This window comes from Ammodytes marinus, assembly GCF_949987685.1.
Source record: "Ammodytes marinus genome assembly, chromosome: 24".
NCBI classification, from domain to species: Eukaryota; Metazoa; Chordata; class Actinopteri; order Uranoscopiformes; family Ammodytidae; genus Ammodytes; species Ammodytes marinus.
The window spans coordinates 7,957,459-7,976,660 of record NC_137228.1 but is presented as its reverse complement, the minus strand read 5'-3'; the positions used below and the strand labels follow the sequence as shown (position 1 = coordinate 7,976,660).

The 19,202-nt window shown below is 42.0% G+C and overlaps 1 protein-coding gene across 4 annotated transcripts in view; it reads left to right on the top strand.

The window, feature by feature from the left end:
• tns1a (tensin 1a) overlaps positions 1-18,123 on the top strand; it is an 85,570-nt gene extending 67,447 nt beyond the window's left edge. For 2 of the 4 annotated variants that reach the window (XM_080052907.1, XM_080052906.1), the window contains exons 19-33: positions 819-976; positions 1,528-1,678; positions 9,629-9,703; positions 10,297-10,378; positions 10,958-11,490; positions 11,757-11,843; positions 12,049-12,177; positions 12,371-12,466; positions 12,560-12,637; positions 12,793-12,864; positions 13,142-13,168; positions 13,611-13,779; positions 14,474-14,542; positions 14,631-14,660; positions 14,771-18,123. In XM_080052907.1, the coding sequence (XP_079909033.1) occupies positions 819-976; positions 1,528-1,678; positions 9,629-9,703; positions 10,297-10,378; positions 10,958-11,490; positions 11,757-11,843; positions 12,049-12,177; positions 12,371-12,466; positions 12,560-12,637; positions 12,793-12,864; positions 13,142-13,168; positions 13,611-13,779; positions 14,474-14,542; positions 14,631-14,660; positions 14,771-14,900 (1,886 nt within the window). In that variant the 3' untranslated portion in view covers positions 14,901-18,123. The remainder of the gene's footprint in view (positions 1-818; positions 977-1,527; positions 1,679-9,628; positions 9,704-10,296; positions 10,379-10,957; positions 11,491-11,756; positions 11,844-12,048; positions 12,178-12,370; positions 12,467-12,559; positions 12,638-12,792; positions 12,865-13,141; positions 13,169-13,610; positions 13,780-14,473; positions 14,543-14,630; positions 14,661-14,770) is intronic. The other 2 variants (XM_080052909.1, XM_080052908.1) reach the window with 1 other exon arrangement.
• The last annotated feature ends 1,079 nt before the right edge of the window (positions 18,124-19,202 follow it).

The following is a 19,202-nucleotide window of genomic DNA, read 5'->3' as shown; positions in this document are numbered from 1 at the left end:
TTTTCCACTTCCTGCCCTCCATCCGCCACCACTCCCCTGACTCCCTCCCCTCCCCCGGGAAACAGAGTACAACGCTCGTATCCGGGGAATCAGTGATAGCATGACATCGCAACAATCTGACAATCGCCGCCGCTCCTATTCCTTCTCTGGTTTGTCCACTCTCCCTCACGTTTATTTTTTGACTTTGTTTCATTTGTTTCTGTCCTGCATTATTTTCTGGAAGCTTGCTCGGCTTCCCAACCTCTATTCTCTCCCTTTCCACTTGCTTTTTATCCCCTTCATTCCTTTACAAATATCTCTCTATCTCTCTCTCTCTCTCTCTCTCTCTCTCTCTCTCTCACTCTCTCTCTCTCTCTCTCTCTGTCTGTCTCCCTCTGACATGGTGTTTGGAAATGTGCTTATCTAATATTAATTTGTTAGCAATTGTGTGTTTTTTAAAGTACATTGTTGAAATGTACAACTTGTTAAAGTGAATTGTTTTAAAGGGCAGTTAGTAGAGTTGATTTCAAATCTCAATCTCTCTTTATGAAGGCAGGTTAAGGCAGGTCATATCCATATGATGTAACTTGTTTGCTTTCAAAAGTGGAGAGTAAACCTACACGGCACGTGAAAACGGTTATGAAGAAGCTGAAAATAATAATAATAATCCTGTGATTTAGTTCCAGGGCTTATCTTGCAGCATGCAAATTATAAAAAACGTTGTCCTGTGTATGTTGCTTTTCTTAATTTTGGTTGAAAATATTTCTATGGTGTTGCACATCCAATGTAGAAAAGCTTTTTTTTCAAGCTTAAACAGTGATTATATTGGGCTGTTCCAGGGGTTCGCTCCAGAGGAATGACCCCGGAAGTGACGCAGGAGACGGGCAGGCGTCGGACCACCAGCGAGGGACAGTACCAGAGCAGCCACGACACTATGGCCAGTTCACCCGACTTCTCCCACAATCTGGCCCTCAACCCGGGAGGAAGGCCCAGAGAGGTCAGGGTTCACTCCTCTATTCCATATATCAGTGGACTAGTATCACAAATCATTAGTGTTTCTTCAGATAGGAAAGCCTGCTTTTCTTTCAGATCCTCCTGATTTGGAAACTGTTTTACATTAAAATATCCAATAGGCTCTTTCTGTTGAGTGCATTAAAGGTGGAGTCAGCGATTCTGGAGAATGCTTGTTGTCAAAATTACTTTTTGTCAAAATCAGCCAATATCTCTTGACTCACCATCCACTACCTGCACTAAAAATGCTGTGAGAGCCTAGGCTGTTAATACACAGCCTAGGCTCTGTAAACTGGTATGTACACAAATGGTATGTAAACAGAGTAGGCTTCCGCAACCTATAGCGTCATGCCCGTTTACAGAGCCTCGGCTGTGTATTCACACACACAAAAATGTCAGCGCAAAGACAAAAATTCTCTATAGTCACTGACTCCACCTTTAACTGTTGATTGACTGCCAGGTATGTGTGAAAACCCTTTAATGTAATGTCTAAAGGGCTTGTCTGCTATCTGTGTCTCCCCTCTGCATCTCTTTCAGGGCCAGATGCACAGCTACCGTGAGGCATTCGAGGAGGACGACGCCGACCGTTTTGCCAACAGTCCTGCGTTCGGAGGAGGAGGCGGTGGTGAGAATTCCCCCCCGACCCCCAGCTTCCCTGTGTCGCCACAGACTCCTTACTTCAACATGTGTAGGTTCACCCTGCCTGCAGGCCGGTACACTGACTTTTGATCACAATCAATCTTTATTCCCATTTTTCTATAATTGATGAAAAAAGTCAAAGAAAAGCCCGAAAAGAAATGCATCGCCAACAGCTTTAATATCATTTTTATTTAGTTGCAGGAAAGGAAACAAAATTATGTTCACACTAAAAGTTTAAAGTAACAAACTTCTAAAAAATAATATAAAATAACATTTTACTCAAACAGTCAAAACATTTTTTAGGTTTAACTCAAGCAAATTAACTAATAAACCAAATAATTCTTACAAACAAGCCGACTATCTATTACTTCCAAAATAATTATACAAGCTAAACTCTCAGTAGCAAATAAAATAGTGTCTCTCTTCACAGTCACGATTCTGCCATACACTTCCTTGTACTTCATTTAGATTCAGTATATTATATCCTGCAGTGTTAAAGGCCATATTGTGAATGTGAACTGTCCCTGGCCCCACTGTAGCATTGGTGTCCAGTGTACCGTTGCGACTCTGCATCACTTTCAGGGCCGCACACCTCAGCTTGAATTGGGGACACTGTGGCGTCCCCTCTGGACCCCAGTCCTGGTAGTCCAACGGCTGGCCGTCCACCCACAGCCAGCGGTCGGCCAGGAAACGCAAACCCATCCAGACGTGCTCCGTGCTCTGGTTCTTGCCTAGCTCTGTCCGGATCAGTGACATCTCCGTATCTGAAGCCACGCTGGCCAAGTCTCTGTGGTGCTCCCTGCAGTAGTCCAACGCTTCCTCCCAAGTCTTTCTCTCCCTCACCACCACCGCGCTGTAGCAAAGGACGGGTTCAATTTGTTTATAGTTTGCGTCGTGCCACTTGTTGTTTATAATTAGGCCATAGTCTTCTACTGTTTGGTTGTCTGGCTGACGCTCTTCCCAGAAAAATGTGTGCACTTCCCCGCCCCCCGACCACGTCCATTTCTCAGGGTCGGTGGCATTCCTTTCCAGTCCCATCCAGAATGATGATTGGTTATCATGATGAACCTTCCAAAGTAGCCTTAGATCGTGTTTATTACTGATTGGAGCCAAGTCTGTGTAGAAAAGCCGACAGTTCTTCTGAGCTTGGCGCCAGTTCATCTCGTCCTGGATGAGGACATACTTGCCAGATGTTGCACACAAGCTCAGCAGGAGCAGGATGGAGGAGAAGGCTTGGTCCATCACTGTCATGTGTGAAAGAGCGCCTGCAGCACGCTGCGGGTGAAGATGGGTTATAAATGTGTGTCTGGTTGATTGTATTTGCATTGGATGGACACTCCCCTTCTCTGAACCATTCTGTGTTCAAGGCAAATTGAGAACTCGCACCTACTTCCTACTTTATGATGATCTAAAGCTGCAACAATATGTGTATAGGTTGATGAGTCAGTCCACAGAAAATAAATCAGAAACAATACTAAACTTTTTTTTTGTGGTGCATCCCATACGGTAACACCTTCACATAAGAAAAATTATAAAACAAGAATAGCACAATCAGAGGCTTTAACTGCACATTTTCTGTTTTAATTTATAATGATTAAAAAGTTACATTTTCTATTTTTGTGTTAGCAAGGAAAACTATTTTAATTTAAGGTCTAGTTTAAGTTTGCGGGAATGTTTGACTGTTTATAGTTTAAGTGAGATTAGGCAGCCAAATTACTTAAGTCATAGTTACATACAAAGACCTTAACCTTCAGTGCATTTTAGGCCCTTTTTGGTTAATTTTGTTTTTCATTTTACAACTGCTGAGGCTGTGTTCATGCAAATAGCTACATATTTGGTCAAGACAAATGTTTTCTGAGCAATTCATGAAATTTAACCTCAATTCCTATATCAACACTATAATGCACTGTATATTCATTGTACTCACACGCTGCCTCTCCAGGCCATTTTTGGCCCCATTGACTTCCATTCAAACGACACTTTTTGACCCTGCTGCCAATAGATGATAGAAACCAAATTAGTTTTTGTTTGTTTTTCTTTTTTGTGTTTTTTATAAATTGCATTGATCTTCACACATATGCCATTGGTTTTAATTATAGGCTGAGATATAATATTGCACTCCTCTGCTACTTAGGCCACTGCAGGCCACATGAATAAATTACTTCAGCTAAAATGATCTCTCTCTGTTCTTAGTGATGGCATAGTATAGTCTGTATGTGTCTTTTGACAAGTGTGTGTGTGTATCTGTGTGTGTATACAAACACAGAAACTGAAATTCACATAGAGAAAAACAGTTCAATGTAAATCCATAAAAACTGCATGTTTTGATCCCATGGTAAATTGAGGTTAAATACCTGAATGTGGCAATATTAGACTCTCATCCTGTTCTTATACTTTTAGATTTGAAATTTTTACTATTTTACAGATGATGTGTGAATTTCATCCTTACAGGCCTGGGGCCTCATTTATAAAGCTTGCGGCGCACAAAAACCTTGCGTAGACGGGAAGAAATTTGCGGGAAAATGTGCGGTGGCAAACGTTGGTATTTATAAAGACATTATTTGCGGAGAAGTGTGCGTATTCCTACGCCAACCTTCGACCATGCGTAGAGCTACCGCAAGGTTTTCCTGACTCGGGGAATCAGCGACACTCAATGGCAACACCACGAAATAAAGCTCAGTCATCAGAAAAACACAGACAAATTATGCTTGGCACCCAATATATTTAGTCAATAAAATATATAAGCTTACCTATAGTTGTGAATATATGGCTACTGTAGTCTATGGCATGCAGTTGTGATGTAGGTTGAATTACTTATCAAGTAGCCTAGGTCTACATGCTTTGGTTATATTTTATAAGTTGAATCTTATAGCGCTACTTTATAATAATATCCTATACGTCGGGAGGTGTTTCCGTGAGTGGCCAGCGGGAGAGCAAATTTTAAGAGGTGTGTAAAAAGTAGTTTTGTACAAAGTTAAGCCCAACAGATATTAATTAAAACTGTAATTTCGTTAGATAAAATCATGTTATGAATTTAGCAAATCATTACATGCATCTCTTTCCCATAACAATTTACCCTGGAAGATATAACTATAATCTGACGTTGTTGGAAATGTGTGGACCTCACGGGAGATAAACAATTCTCTCGAATTGACTATAGGCATTATTTCACTTGTCACACCATATTTTATATAGGCCTACATATAGGACTACAGGTAGGCCTACGCTAATACGTGATATTTCATACAGTACAAAGTTGGGCGAAACTGCTTTACAAAGACTAGGCTACAACGACTGTGCCAATCATGATATGTGATAAGCGCGCGGGTGTGTATGTGTGTGTGCCAGTTTCTGCAGCACATGCACGACGTCACAGGCTTTCTGCCTTCACAGTCGCTTTCTTTGCGGCCGCGTTGCCTCCCTTTTTTCCTCATGTCAGTCAAAATTCCGTGCTTATTAAGTGCGTCATCATATTCAGGAGCTATTTAGCATTCGCCATGTATGGTAGATTGTGGGATGAAACTGGGAGGTGAAGTGGGAGGACACGGGGTGGAGATCGTCTGTGCACAATTCACCGCAGGTGGGTATTTATAAAGGGAAGATTGCGTGCAACTGTGCGCCGCACAGTTTTATAAATCTGAATTTTTTTTTGCGCAGCACATTTTTGGCTTTCTGCGGACGCAATGTTTTAGGATGGTTTCTACGCACACCGTTATAAATGAGGCCCCTGAAGAGCAAAGATATCCCTAGTGGAAACGAAGGAAATGTGATACATGTATTGTTATTAGTTGTATAGGCCATAGGCAAGGACATAATTCATTGAACATCTGAAGAAATCATGACAAGATTAGATTTCCAGTTATAAGAGCAGGATAAATGTGTTTCATTACCACATTCACAAACGTATCCTCAATTAACCAAGGGATCAAAACATGCTGTTTTCATGGATTTATATTGAGCTGTATTTCTCTGTGAATTTCACTGTCTGTTATTGGATACACACACACACAAACATATTTGTCAAAATACACATATACACTACTCTATGCTATTATGAAGAACCTAGACAGAGCATTTTATCTTAAATGAATAGTATTCATGTGGACTGCAGTGGCCTAACTAGCAGGGGAGGGCAAAATTACATTTTAGCCTGTAACTGAAACAATGACATATGTGTGAAAATAGCACAAACTAGTAAAAACACAAAAAATTAAACATTTCAAAACATTAGTGCAAGGAACCAAAAGAATAATAAAACAAATCGGTTTCTCTTATCTATTGGCAGTAGGGTCAAAAAGTGTTGTTTTAATGGAAGTCTGTGTGCCGTACAATGGCCCTTAATGGGTGGCACATTTTAAATCTTAAACAGCATAAAAAAGAGAAATGCATTTAATTCAATATTATTGTTAATTCTTGACCCCTACTACTCTCTTTTAATCCCCCTCAAAAAATATAATTTGCAATAAGTATTTTGATTTTAATTTTTTTTTTTTGTATATTAATATAAGAAAATAAGTGACTTTTTGTAAAACAACTAGAAATGTAAAAGGAAATATACATTCATGTTATTTTTATATACACATTCATTTTCAATGTACCGCAAATGTCCTCAGGAGGCAAAATGTGAGTTTGTTTAGGGATGCACCAAAGGTTAAACCAATCATTTTAACTTAATTGTGAGAAATAATACATCACCACACATATAACCCCTTACACAAAACGTTTGGAAACACACAACAGAACTAGAGGCCAGGGTGTCATGACACCACGCAAACAAAACTTTTAATTTGCTTCATGCAAAATATTGTACTTAAAACAACAGCAAGTCAAATGAGAATATTATGCCTAAAGCAAATTTAGAGAACACTCAGTAGCAAATAAAATAGTGTCTCTCTTCACAGTCACGATTCTGCCATACACTTCCTTGTACTTCATTTAGATTCAGTATATTATATACCGCAGTGTTAAAGGCCATATTGTGAATGTGAACTGTCCCTGGCCCCACTGTAGCATTGGTGTCCAGTGTACCGTTGCGACTCTGCATCACTTTCAGGGCCGCACACCTCAGCTTGAATTGGGGACACTGTGGCGTCCCCTCTGGACCCCAGTCCTGGTAGTCCAACGGCTGGCCGTCCACCCACAGCCAGCGGTCAGCCAGGAAACGCAAACCCATCCAGACGTGCTCCGTGCTCTGGTTCTTGCCTAGCTCTGTCCGGATCAGTGACATCTCCGTATCTGAAGCCACGCTGGCCAAGTCTCTGTGGTGCTCCCTGCAGTAGTCCAACGCTTCCTCCCAAGTCTTTCTCTCCCTCACCACCACCGCGCTGTAGCAAAGGACGGGTTTAATATAGTGAAATGATGCGTCGTGCCACTTGTTGTTTATAATTAGGCCATAGTCTTCTAATGGAGTGTTCTCTGGCTGACCCATATTCCAGAAAAATGTGTGCACTTCCCCGCCCCCTGACCACGTCCATTTCTCAGGGTCGGTGGCATTCCTTTCCAGTCCCATCCAGAAGTAACCTTGCTTACCATAAAGAACATTCCGAAGTAGCCCTAGATCGTGTTCATTACTGATTGGAGCCAAGTCTGTGTAGAAAAGCCGACAGTTCTTCTGAGCTTGGTGCCAGTTCATCTTGTCCTGGATGAGGACATACTTGCCAGATGTTGCACACAAGCTCAGCAGGAGCAGGATGGAGGAGAAGGCTTGGTCCATCACTGTCATGTGTGAAAGAGCGCCTGCAGCACACTGAGGGGTTTATGGATGTTTATGGAAGATGGGTTATGGATGTGTGTCTGGTGGTTGGTATTTGCATTGGATGTACACTCCCCTTCTCTGAACCATTCTGTGCTCAAGGGAAATTGCGAACTCACACCTACTTCCTACTTTATGATAGACCAGAAGATCTTAACATGTTCAGTTTGGAAGTCAAACTACAAAGATACGTTTATAAGTCAATTATGCCTGCCGCAGTAAATCATTGCAAACAATTTGAGACTGGGGCGGAGGTTCACCTTCCAGCAGGACAGCGACCTTTAACATACAGCCAGATCTACTATGGAATGGCTTAGATCAAAGCAAAGTCATGTGTTAGAATGGCCCAGTCAAAGTCCAGACCTAAATCCAATTGAGAATACTATATCTGACAAGACTTGGAAATTGCTGTTCACAGACGCTCTCCATCCAATCTGATGCTGAATCTGAAGTTCGAGCTATTATGCAAAGAAGAATGGGCAAAAATGTCAGTCTCTAGATGTGCAAAGCTGGTAGACATAAAATCCCAATAAAATAAATGTATGTGTGTGGTTGTTACGTGACAAAATGTGGAAAAGTTCAAGGGGTATGAATACTTTTTCAAGGCACTGTAACCCCTTACACGAAATGTTCGGAAACACACGACAGAAGTAGAGGCCAGGGTGTCATGACACCTTGCAAACAAAACTTTGAATTTGCTTCAGGCAAAAATATCGTACTTGAGACAACAGCACAGAGCAGACGTGTGCAAGTCAAATGTGAATATTATGCCTAAAGCAAATTTAGAGAGGGAGAACTCAAAGAGGTCAGGGGCGACATGTACGTTTTAACACATTTACATGTTGCGTATTTGCCTTTTAGGGTTTTGAAAGCGAACGCAGCACACGTCACTATTGTAACCTACAGAGAAAATTAAAGAAGGGGGATCCAATCTCATCTACAATCTATTGCTCCCCACCTTCTCCTTGGAACAATTAGAATACAGTATTTGTCATTGGTTCACCACTTCGTTGCATTTGCGACTGCTTATTTCCAACCAGCTGATCTTAGGAACAATACGCACACGTCTCCTTGTTTTTCGGCGATATTTAAAAGAAGATGCAAAAGTTTAGCTTTTTTCCGACCGGTTTTGCATGATCAGTGTGTGTAGCCGCTTTGACGACAGATAGTGTTGACTCCTGCAGTCCGTCCTGAACACACACAGGTGTTGTAGTAAGAATCTGCACTGTGGCACACACCTTCTTTCATAAGTGGAGTATGAATGAAACTGAAGAGTAATTATCAAAAATGCTGCATTAACCATGATATATAAGAGTACTTGTATTATGCAGCTAAATACCTAATCCAATTGTAGCGTCACGTAAAAAGCAATGAATGAGATGTGTATAAAGTATTCTTCCAGGTAAGACCGCATCTAATTTTGGTAAGAGCTCTTCAGTTTCTGGACTACTTTCGTGTGTGTTTTTTCCAAAATAAATATGACCCACCCCCCATCCTGTGTGTAACCCGGGCCCAGCATGCCATAAATCTAATACATCATTTTCACGTCAACATACTTACATGCTGTGGATGGATTTTCATCGGCTCAATGTGTTGTTCTTGGGTCAAATTTTCAGTTTAATTCTACAAGCAAATACCTAGGACACTGTTTGAAAGTGCAGCAAATACCAAGATAGATACAGGATGTATTGCCTTTACTGATAGATTGTTGTCATAGCTTGGTCCATTGTTCTACTTGTAACCCTTTAAATCAAGTGCTTACGTTGCATGGAATTTTTAAAATTATTAATAGGTGATACAGATATCTGACATTCACATCTATTTCCTTCTTCTGAACTTGGACTTTACTATTTTTTATGCCATTTTTGTGTTTCATGAGAGCAATCAAAAAGTTCCTATTGCTTTACTTGTACATCTTTGAATCCAGTGAATTCCCATAATGTTACTGGCACAATAAACACACCTTGCTGCTTTTTAAATCTCCCACACACACCTTACATGTAACTCCCCCATGCAATTTCTTTTCATGCAGCATTGCGTCAAATGCCAGAGTAAAGAATTGTGTCTTTCCATGCCTTAACATAGGTTGTTTCACATCCCCTGCACGGCCTCTACGTACAGTTCTCATCCTGCCTCCATATTTGTTCATGATGTCCTATTTCTTCAAATCCCTCTCTCTCTCTCTCTCTCTCTCTCTCTCTCTCTCTCTCTCTCTCTCTCTCTCTCTCTCTCTTGTATATTCTCTAGCTCGCTCTCCACCGGGTTTAGCCAAGACACCTCTGTCAGCACTAGGACTGAAGCCTCACCAACAGGGCGGATCAGGTCAGTCAAATATCATTCACTCATCTGACTGTGTACCAGTTTAGGGTAGAATGCTAAAAGCTTTAACTTTGTGCAGCATCTCCGCATTATGTCATTGGCTCTAATGCTGCGACTGTTAGTGTCTGCTGCCTTCTAGTGCTCTAAACTCTTATTACACCTCAATGTGCTTTCACTGAATGCGTAGAGCTAACTCACACACACACACACACACACACACACACACACACACAAACACACACACACACACACACTCATGCTCCACTTCTTGCTTTGCACTCAAGTTTGTCCTCCTTGTCTCTTTCTCTCGCTCATTCTTTCCTCGCTGTCAGACACCGAATCTAACGATGGGGATCAAGGTAAGGGCGTTTCAGTGGCAAAATGCAGTCTCCGTCCCAAACCTCTGCACTTTTCTGTTTTTCCTCTTTTGTTTCACAAATGTCTGTCCTGTTCAGAATTGAAGGATGCCAAATTGTATCATATATTTCCTGTTACGGTCTGACGCCTGATAACTGCATCCCATGTTTGGATGTTTTTGTTTTTTTTCTTAAATGTGGCGTGATACTGAATATGTGCGTGTGTGATATGGTTTTCAGATAACCGCAGTTTTGGGGACTCCAGAGGACAAGCGTTCAACTCTCCTCTCTCCTCCTGCAGTCCCATCCACAGCGCAGACGGGTGAGTAGCACCTCGCAAATGAGCAGCAACAACTCTCTAAAAGAGTGATTAAAGGTGTAGTCAGTGTGTAAATGAATTGGTGTTTCTCAGAACAGACTTGGTAGAAAGTGTTTTTCTTCTGACCTTAGAATGAGCCTTTTATATCAACATAGAAGTGTGGCGAGCCGCCATTTTGCACCGCCATGTTTCTACAGTATCACTGAAAAGCTATTGTTACAGGTTATACATTTTAGTCTCTTTTAAATGTTCTTTATTAGGAATACCTATAAACGTGTTAGAATTTCCATTATATCCTTCCTACTCTTGCCAGTATGGCCTTGACGTTGGCATTCAATTTAATTTGAAGTCGCATTAAAACAGCAATAAAATGTCTTATTATTTTTGCGTCTTTGTGTGTGTGTGTGTGTGTGTGTGTGTGTGTGTGTGTGTGTGTGTGTGTGTGTGTGTGTGTGTGTGTGTGTGTGTGTGTGTGTGTGTGTGTGTGTGTGTGTGTGTGTGTGTGTGTGTGTGTGTGTGTGTGTGTGTGTGTGTGTGTGTGTGTGTGTGTGTGTGTGTGTGTGTGTGTGTGTGTGTGTGTAGGAGGAGGTTTGGTTCTCCGGACGTTGGCAGACCCGCCACCCCTGAAGGCTCCACTGTCAACATCATGGGCGTGCACACGGTCCCCGGCAGCCCCAACACGCTGCACCGCACTGTGGCCACCAACACACCTCCCAGCCCCGCCCTCCAGAGACGCCTGGGCCAAGCCAGCCCCTCATTGGCCAGACAGCAGGCACCGGGCGTGGCCTCCAGCCCTCTGGTCGGTCGGAGCCCCAAGGCAGCAGCAGTGGGCGGCATACCTCCCAGTCCTCTCATGGGCCGACGCGCGGTGGCCAGCGGACACAGCACGCCAGACGAGCTGGGGGCCGCGTCACGCCAGGGGAGCGCCCAGTCGCCCTCCACGCCCGCCTTCCCCGTCTCCCCACAGCTGCCCGAGAAGAGACACATGTCCAGCGGGGACGTGGACCGCACCGACAACAAGAACCTGACGCCGGCTCCGGGCAGCGGGGGCAGCACGCCTAACCTGTCCGGCACGCACACACACACGCTCCCCGACATCTCAAAGTCCATCTACGGTAAAGACTATACTGTACATGTCACTGTCACATTGTTATGCCTTTATATTGTGGGCCTTCATTTTCAATTTCTTTAGTTTTTCTGTATATTGCACATAATATACATTACTTCCTTAAGTCAAGTCAAGTCAACTTTATTTATATTGCATCATTATATCTTCCTAGACTTTGACTTGATTGAGAAAGACCAGAGGATGTCTTGGCTGGCAGGAGGTTTAGCGTCCTTTGCAGTAATCATTTCCCCTTGTCTCTGTGCTTCCAAACAGATGGTTATCCCGACATCAAGATGAATGTTAAGTTTGTCCAGGACACCTCCAAGTTCTGGTACAAGCCAGACATCTCCAGAGAGCAAGGTGAGCGTTAAATATTTCAACTCTGTCGCCGTGAATTTATCGATCGCGAAAGTGAAAGAGTGAAATAACAACGAGAAAATGATTGTGTATTCTCCTTTCATTTGCTTTGCCCTTCTGTTTATCTCCTTTCTGTCCTCTGGTCCGTTTAATTTGATCAACTGCTCTCCTGCCCCCCCACCCCCCTCCCCGCATCTTCCTCTTTCAGCCATCAATCTGCTGAAGGACAGGGAGCCCGGAGCGTTCGTCATAAGGGACAGCCATTCCTTCCGTGGAGCCTACGGTCTGGCTATGAAGGTGGCCTGCCCGCCACCAACCTTCCAGCAGACTAAAAAAGGTACAAAAGCAAACCAATTTCCACTGAGTGGCACAGTTCGGTTCGGCGCGGTTCGGCAGGGCACGGTAACCCTCGATCTGGATTGTGTTTCCACTGCCGACAGCTCCCTGACTGACAAGCTTTTATTTTGAAATCTGACTTTCGCTGGGTTGATATTTGCATTTCATTCATTTAAAAAAAAACCTTCTTCCAGTTGCTGACATGACTAACGAGCTGGTGAGGCACTTCCTGATCGAGACGAGTGCCAAAGGTGTCCGTCTGAAGGGCTGTCCCAACGAGCCCTACTTTGGTGAGTCCGGTTGGAATAGATCAGCTTTTGATTTGATATCAGAAGGATCTAATATTAACAGACAGGTTTCTTTGTGTGTGTGTGTGTGTGCAGGTTGCCTTTCTGCTCTGGTGTACCAACACTCCATGACTCCGCTGGCTCTGCCCTGTAAGCTGATGATCCCCGCCAAAGGTCAGTCCTCTTTGTCTTTCTCAGATATATTCTACTTTTTGTATATGGCCAATAAACAAACTATTGAATTGGTTATGAACTGGAGCAGTGGTTTTTCTGTTTTGTTATGTCTTGTTTGACAGAAAGGTTTGACCATACATGTTGTTGCTTCACAGACCCAAATGAAGAGGCGCTGGAGCTTGCTACACCTACTGATCCCAATGTTGAGCTTCTCAAGCAGGGAGCAGGTAAGCGGGAGGAACTTTGAAAAACACTCCACACACTGCGGAGAGATTGTCTTTTTGCCAACGCAGCTTCCATCATCACCATCGGAAGAAAAGCATGAATATGTTTTAAATACAAGATGACAGAAGATTATCCAAACGAGGAGAAAGAAACTGATAACGTGTAACATCTGAGAGTATTAATTTGACTTTCCAAGCAAGAAAAAAGGAACAATAGTGACATGGACATTACATTTAACCTTTTATTAATCAGCTCATTTGCTCACCCTTACCTTTACAGTTCAGAAGGTTCCAGAGGAAGCCCATGGTAAATACTGTGTGCACGTCTCTGTTCCATCATGCACTGTGCATGTGAATGTGGCCATGCTTGCTCTCACTGAAAATAATGATGTCACCCAGTTTCTGTTTTTCTGCCATTTTTATCTGCGTCCCAGAGCAACTTAGTCTGAATTAAAAGTCCTGAACGGTTTAGATGCATGAAAAATAAGAGAGTCAAAGTGCATTGAGGGATCACACACTCGGATTCCATTTCTATTAAGTCTGTTATGAAATGCCAGTAAATTCTACACACTGCACCTTTAAATGTGAAATGCTACCAACTTTTCAGTGCATGAGAGACTTAACAACAACACTACATTCTTCATTGTAAGCGTGTCACTGTGATGTCATATCCAAACCGCATGTAAAGTGGATTTCCCCCCTGTGTCTGGTTTTAGTTTAACAGGGCCTGTGTGTTGTTGTGTTTGTAGCGTGCAACGTCCTCTACATCAACTCTGTGGACATGGAGTCGCTCACGGGGCCCCAGGCCGTCGCCAAGGCGATCAGTCAGACGCTGGCGACCAATCCGCTGCCAGACGCCACCACCGTCCACTTCAAAGTGTCAACGCAAGGCATCACGCTCACAGACAGTCAGAGGAAGTGAGTGAACAGACAGGCTGTGTTTGAAAAGCCATACTAATGTCCTCCCTCCTACATACTCAACATGTACTGTATATACTCCATACTGTCTACTTAACGATCGATTGTGTATGCGAAGTTCGTCGGACCGTTTGCACTGAAGTATACAGAAGCAATAAAGAATAAAAAAATAAAAAATCCATGCCGTTTGAAAAAACGCAATGCATTACGGGGCGGTTGAGTATCCTATCGATCCATACACGAAATCTTCCTGGAAGTTAGTACTCCTGCTGGCATTTCTCGCGCCTACACAAACTCGCATACACAACCGTCACATACTCAAATTGAGTATGAGTAGGACGTTAGTATGGCTTAAAAATTAAAAAAGACATTTAAAAAAAACTTTGATGGCGACCTCAAGTGGTCATTTTGAATAAGACACTGTGTCAGACATTAAACACTAAAAAGCAGCAACAAACTATTTTACACTGATTTTTGTCTCAATGAAAATGGTATGTCAATAAAGGTGAGACTCTGCAGGTGAATAGTTTAACATGTTGTACTTGGATAGAAAGACATTAAGAAAAACAATATGAGAATAGCATTCTTTGCACTGATGGTCTCGTTTGCTGTTACATGTCATTTATGATCATCAGATGTTCAAATGTCCTACCTAATGATAACTGGGCTGTCTTGTTTACTTTTCTTGCTGCAGACTTTTCTTCAGGCGACACTATCCCATCAACACGGTAACCTACTGTGACACTGACCCCCAGGACAGAAAGTAAGACGCTTCAACTGTCTTTTTCTTCTTTCCAATATCCACAACAGAAACCTCTTATTGATTGTTTCATCGTCTTTCCTTTCCATAGATGGGGCAAGGAAGGAGGTGGCTCAGTCAAGTAAGTTTGAATACGTCATAGAGAGATTCAAGCTATAGTGTGTAACTTCTTACTCAATCGACAGTTGATGTATACTAACTGCAGGGTGGTTTTCTTCCACTCCCCTAAAGGCTTTTTGGATTTGTTGCGAGGAAGCAAGGAAGCACAACAGACAATGTCAGCCACCTGTTTGCAGAGCTGGACCCAGATCAGCCGGCCTCTGCCATCGCCAGCTACGTCTGCAAAATGATGAAGCGGTGAAACCTCCAGCGAGCAAACGGCGCCCGGCCGCTTTGAAATCTTCCTTCGTCGTTGGTGTCTTTCTCGCCAGGACTCGACGATCTCTGTTATTTTTCTGTTAGCTTCTTTCCCTTCTTTCTCCCTCTCTCTCTCTCTCTCTCTCTCTCTCTCTCTCTCTCTCTCTCTCTCTCTCTCTCTCTCTCTCTCTCTCTCTCTCTCTCTCTCTCATTCTTTTTCTCTCTCTGCCTTGCTGGTCTGTCTTGACTTTGGTCTTTTTGGGAAGAGTCTCTGTTTGGAAGGATTTGGTGTGGATCCAAAATGGCACTAGTGGATGTGTGGTTGTGGAACTGAGAAGGTGAGAAACATGGATTTACTGGCAGGGCGACCTGTGCCAGAAGAAGAAACCGCTTGCTAAAGACTTAAAGGAACAATGTTAAGTTCAGTCGGGGAACTCGTAAGGACTAAGTACGTTTCAGGGTTTTTCTGTTGTCGTTTTTTTGTTGATTGATTTACCAAAGGTAGTTGCAACACAAGTGCAAGAATGACGTAGCTATTAAGCCATTATTATTTCCTCTTTTTCAAAAGATGAAGTGTTGGACAAGAAAAAAAACGAAAGAAAAAAAAATTAAAAGAACTACGGTTTCTTCTTGAACTTGTCTTCAGGAAAAAAAAAAGTTGGCCTTTGGTGGCTTTTAGCAAAACAGTGTCTGAAGACCTTATGCATGTTAGCTTGATCTTTAAGCTTGGTTCTTCTACCTTCCACAAAAAGTCATTGTGAAATCCTTAGAGTGGTCATTTTTCCCCAGGTCTGTTGTGTGTTGGAAAGGGCTCTGCAGTGAAACAACGACTGATTTAAACTGCGCATAGCAGACCAGACTTTAAAAATTTTAAAAATAACTTTGAAATAAAAAAAAAACGCCACGCTAAAGGTCACCGCACTTTGTGTCAGTGCAGCCACACTTGCATCACCTCGGCCTGCGGTCCAAGCCTGATTCTCTCTCTCTCAAAACTCATTGGAATACTTTTCACCTCCAAGCTCCCGACAGCATGGCACACAGAGAGAGGAAGACTGTTTGTCCACAAGATGGCGCCACTCATTCAGGCTTGGACCCTGCCCCCCTAAAGACTAGCCCATCACCAACTGCTTGCAGTAGTGGATCTGTTGATAGACGCTGCCACTGAAACACACTGGAAATCACCAGGGACTGGCCCCATGACCTGGACCTATGCACTGTTCTTTATGCATGTTGTTGTCCCAAAAATGCACCCTCCCTCATAGCTACATTCAACATCACTGAAAACATTCTATGCTTTGTGCTGAAAAACGACTTAAAAAACCTTTAGACAAGTACACTGAGGTTGTATGACTTGTCAAAAAGACTGCATGAAATAGACAAACATTTTTGTACTCTTCTCAGAGTCCTGAAAAGAAGTAGACAACCCATTGTTGAAGTAGTCACATGATGGTGAGATGCTATATTTTTACGTTCATTTTTCCGTTGATTTTTTGGTCCATATGAGCCAGGGTTACCTTTCACTGTATCAAGGACAGTCCAGTCTTTGTCTTTTTTGGTTCCACGGTGTCGTCGAAATTTACATTTAGATTCCTTCTAGGGCAAAGGATAAAGAAAAAGAATACACACGGAAAAATACACAAGGAGTTTCCACACTGTGCGCAAATGCCTGCTTGTTGAACACACGCTCAACCATTCACAATAAGCTAAGGAAAATTGATATTGAAATAAATGTACATAGATATACTACTTTGAAAGGTGACATAGCGAAAAAGTATTTATTTTTGTTGCTTTGGTCCCTCATGATTACTCATATATACATATATTGTACAGTCTAGATAAAGAAGATTACCTAATGGGTTGAGAAAAAAAATATACTTATTTTGGCTAATGATTTCAAAGTCTGACGATTTTGAAATGTGTTTGAATATATGGTGTACATTACTTTGTACATGTATATTGTTTTTTGGCTCGTCATGTTTTATTTGAATTTCTTATTTTGTTTTTGCGTTCTCTCAGAACGAGGTAGGGCATGAATGAGATAGATGCCAGGAGTCTGGATTGCATGGACAAGCATTTTGAGTGTTGTTCCGATAAGCGGGGCACACACTCCTAGAAGCAAATGCGTCGTAGCCGGTAGTTGTTAAGGTTTTAAATAAACAAATAAAAAAGACATGCCGATTTTTAGCAAAGGGAAGCACGAAAAAGTTCCGAAGCCAATCCTCTAATGCAATATGAAAACAGCTGTATGCACCCATGACAGTTACGATTATAATTTTTGCCAAAGATTCAAACACTTCACACATCTATGCTGACTGACTGCATGTCCGCTTTTTTTTTATGTTCAACTGCCACTCAAGTTTCCATTTTTTTTTTATCCATTTCAGACATGGCTTTTGCAGCGAATTGAAGAAAGCCTAGGAATGTGTGTCGAGAAGCATGGACATATTCTTTTTTTAATTTTTTTAAAATGTTTTGGTTTGTTTTTACTGATGTCTCGCGTTGATCTTTTGACAAAAACGTATCCACCTCCATGACCCCCTGTTTCAAGAGGAAGCAGGGCCTGCTGTGCCCAAATTTGGAAGTGTGTAAACAAAGCACTTGTATTTCACAATACCAAAAGAGGAGTGACATAAATTCCATATGGGTGTCAGTGCTGGAGGTAAATAAAGTGAGACGTGTTGCACAGTGATGCTAAAGCTCCCCAGCTGCAGCTCTTGTTAGACTGCCAAAGGTGTCTTCGCCGGCCTCTTCCAGTAAAAACAAAAACAATTATCAATGATTTATTTATTCTTATTTATTCTTTTTATTTTTTTTCCTGACATGTTTTTAAAAGAAAACTAAATTTCATTGTTGCATTATCCCATGGCAGTTTTTTAAAGGGTCAATGTTAAACGAATGGAGGAATGTATGGTGGCGCTTCATTGAAAGCAAAGAGGTACAGTGCACTTAAGTCGACTACTAACACGCTCCATGCCAGTTTTTAAATCATTTGAAGAAAAAGAGATACAAAATAAAAATGAATTCTCAAATGCCAAATTTGCATTGTACCTGTTGGCTTTGAGTCAGGAGTTACCCTGTTGTTTCAGTGAAAAAGAAGTGATCTCTGTGACCCCTATGTACAGTACAGATGGGACTTGATGAATGAATGTGCTACTATGGATGTACAAAAAGGGTCTCAGATTTTGTTTGCACTTTTCATTTACTATTGTCATGGCTTACCTGTTCCTAAGGAGAAAAAAAAACATTAAAGCAATACAAATCAGTTACATTAAAGCAATGTGGGTGTTCATTTGGCTTTTGTAAAATGGATGAACGCTTTATTTTAATACAGAATATTGGGTCATTTCCATCTCATCTCAATCCTTCATCACTCAGAATCTCTGTCAGGTGTGCAGCTCGTTAGGTGGAACGACTTACACCTTGGGGGAGTTTATTTTAAGACCTGCCTGCTCTCAAAGTGCTGTGCGTGTCTGTGCATTGTGTATGGTAGTAGATCCACTTCTGTGATAGTGATGCAGATGGGTCGAATAAAAGAAAATGCTAAATAAGAAAGCCCTTGGTTGAAAATCAAAGGCCTTAAGAAAATTTTAAGGTGTAGGCGAATGTGTCCACCTGCTGCCCTGCTCAACTGAACTTCCCACGCCATGGTTAAGTTACCATAAAACTACTTACCGTTTTTAGTTGGAAATCCCCCATGTAATCCCTTTGTGACGGGGACAGATGATTCAGCTCTTTTAATTATTTGCATTTTAACACACAGCTGCAGGGGATGAGGTCAGAACGCACTAAAAGCCCCTGGATAAAGTCATCGGCCACAACTGACTGGAAATGCACCAAATGGCTTCAGTGCTTTTTTTTGCTCCAATTTGGTTGTACCTGCGAGTGTGTATTAACGTATAGAAACATTAATAGGCAAATCGCATTATTATTGAGTATATAGTATTGATCCATAATCCAAAGTCTTAAGAAGTTTGGCTCCAAAAGGAAACAAATTAGCAGATTTTTCTAATAGTTATTGATATAACAGCTGATCAATTTTGCCCTTTAAGTTTATTTAGTATCGCACCGCTTGCAGAAATACAAATCACAAAATGCTTCAGGAGAACTAAAGGTGAACAAATAAGACCATTTAAACACATGCACAGTCTCAGAATATCCAAAGTTGGCAATCTGTGCTGTCAGCCTCCCAATTTAATTACTTTCTATTTATTTATTTAGCCATTTGGTTCTTCCTTTTGAGCAACTGACAATTGTGTTGGTAGTGGCTGACAAAATAATCCGGAGCTAAGCTATCAAACAAAGGGCT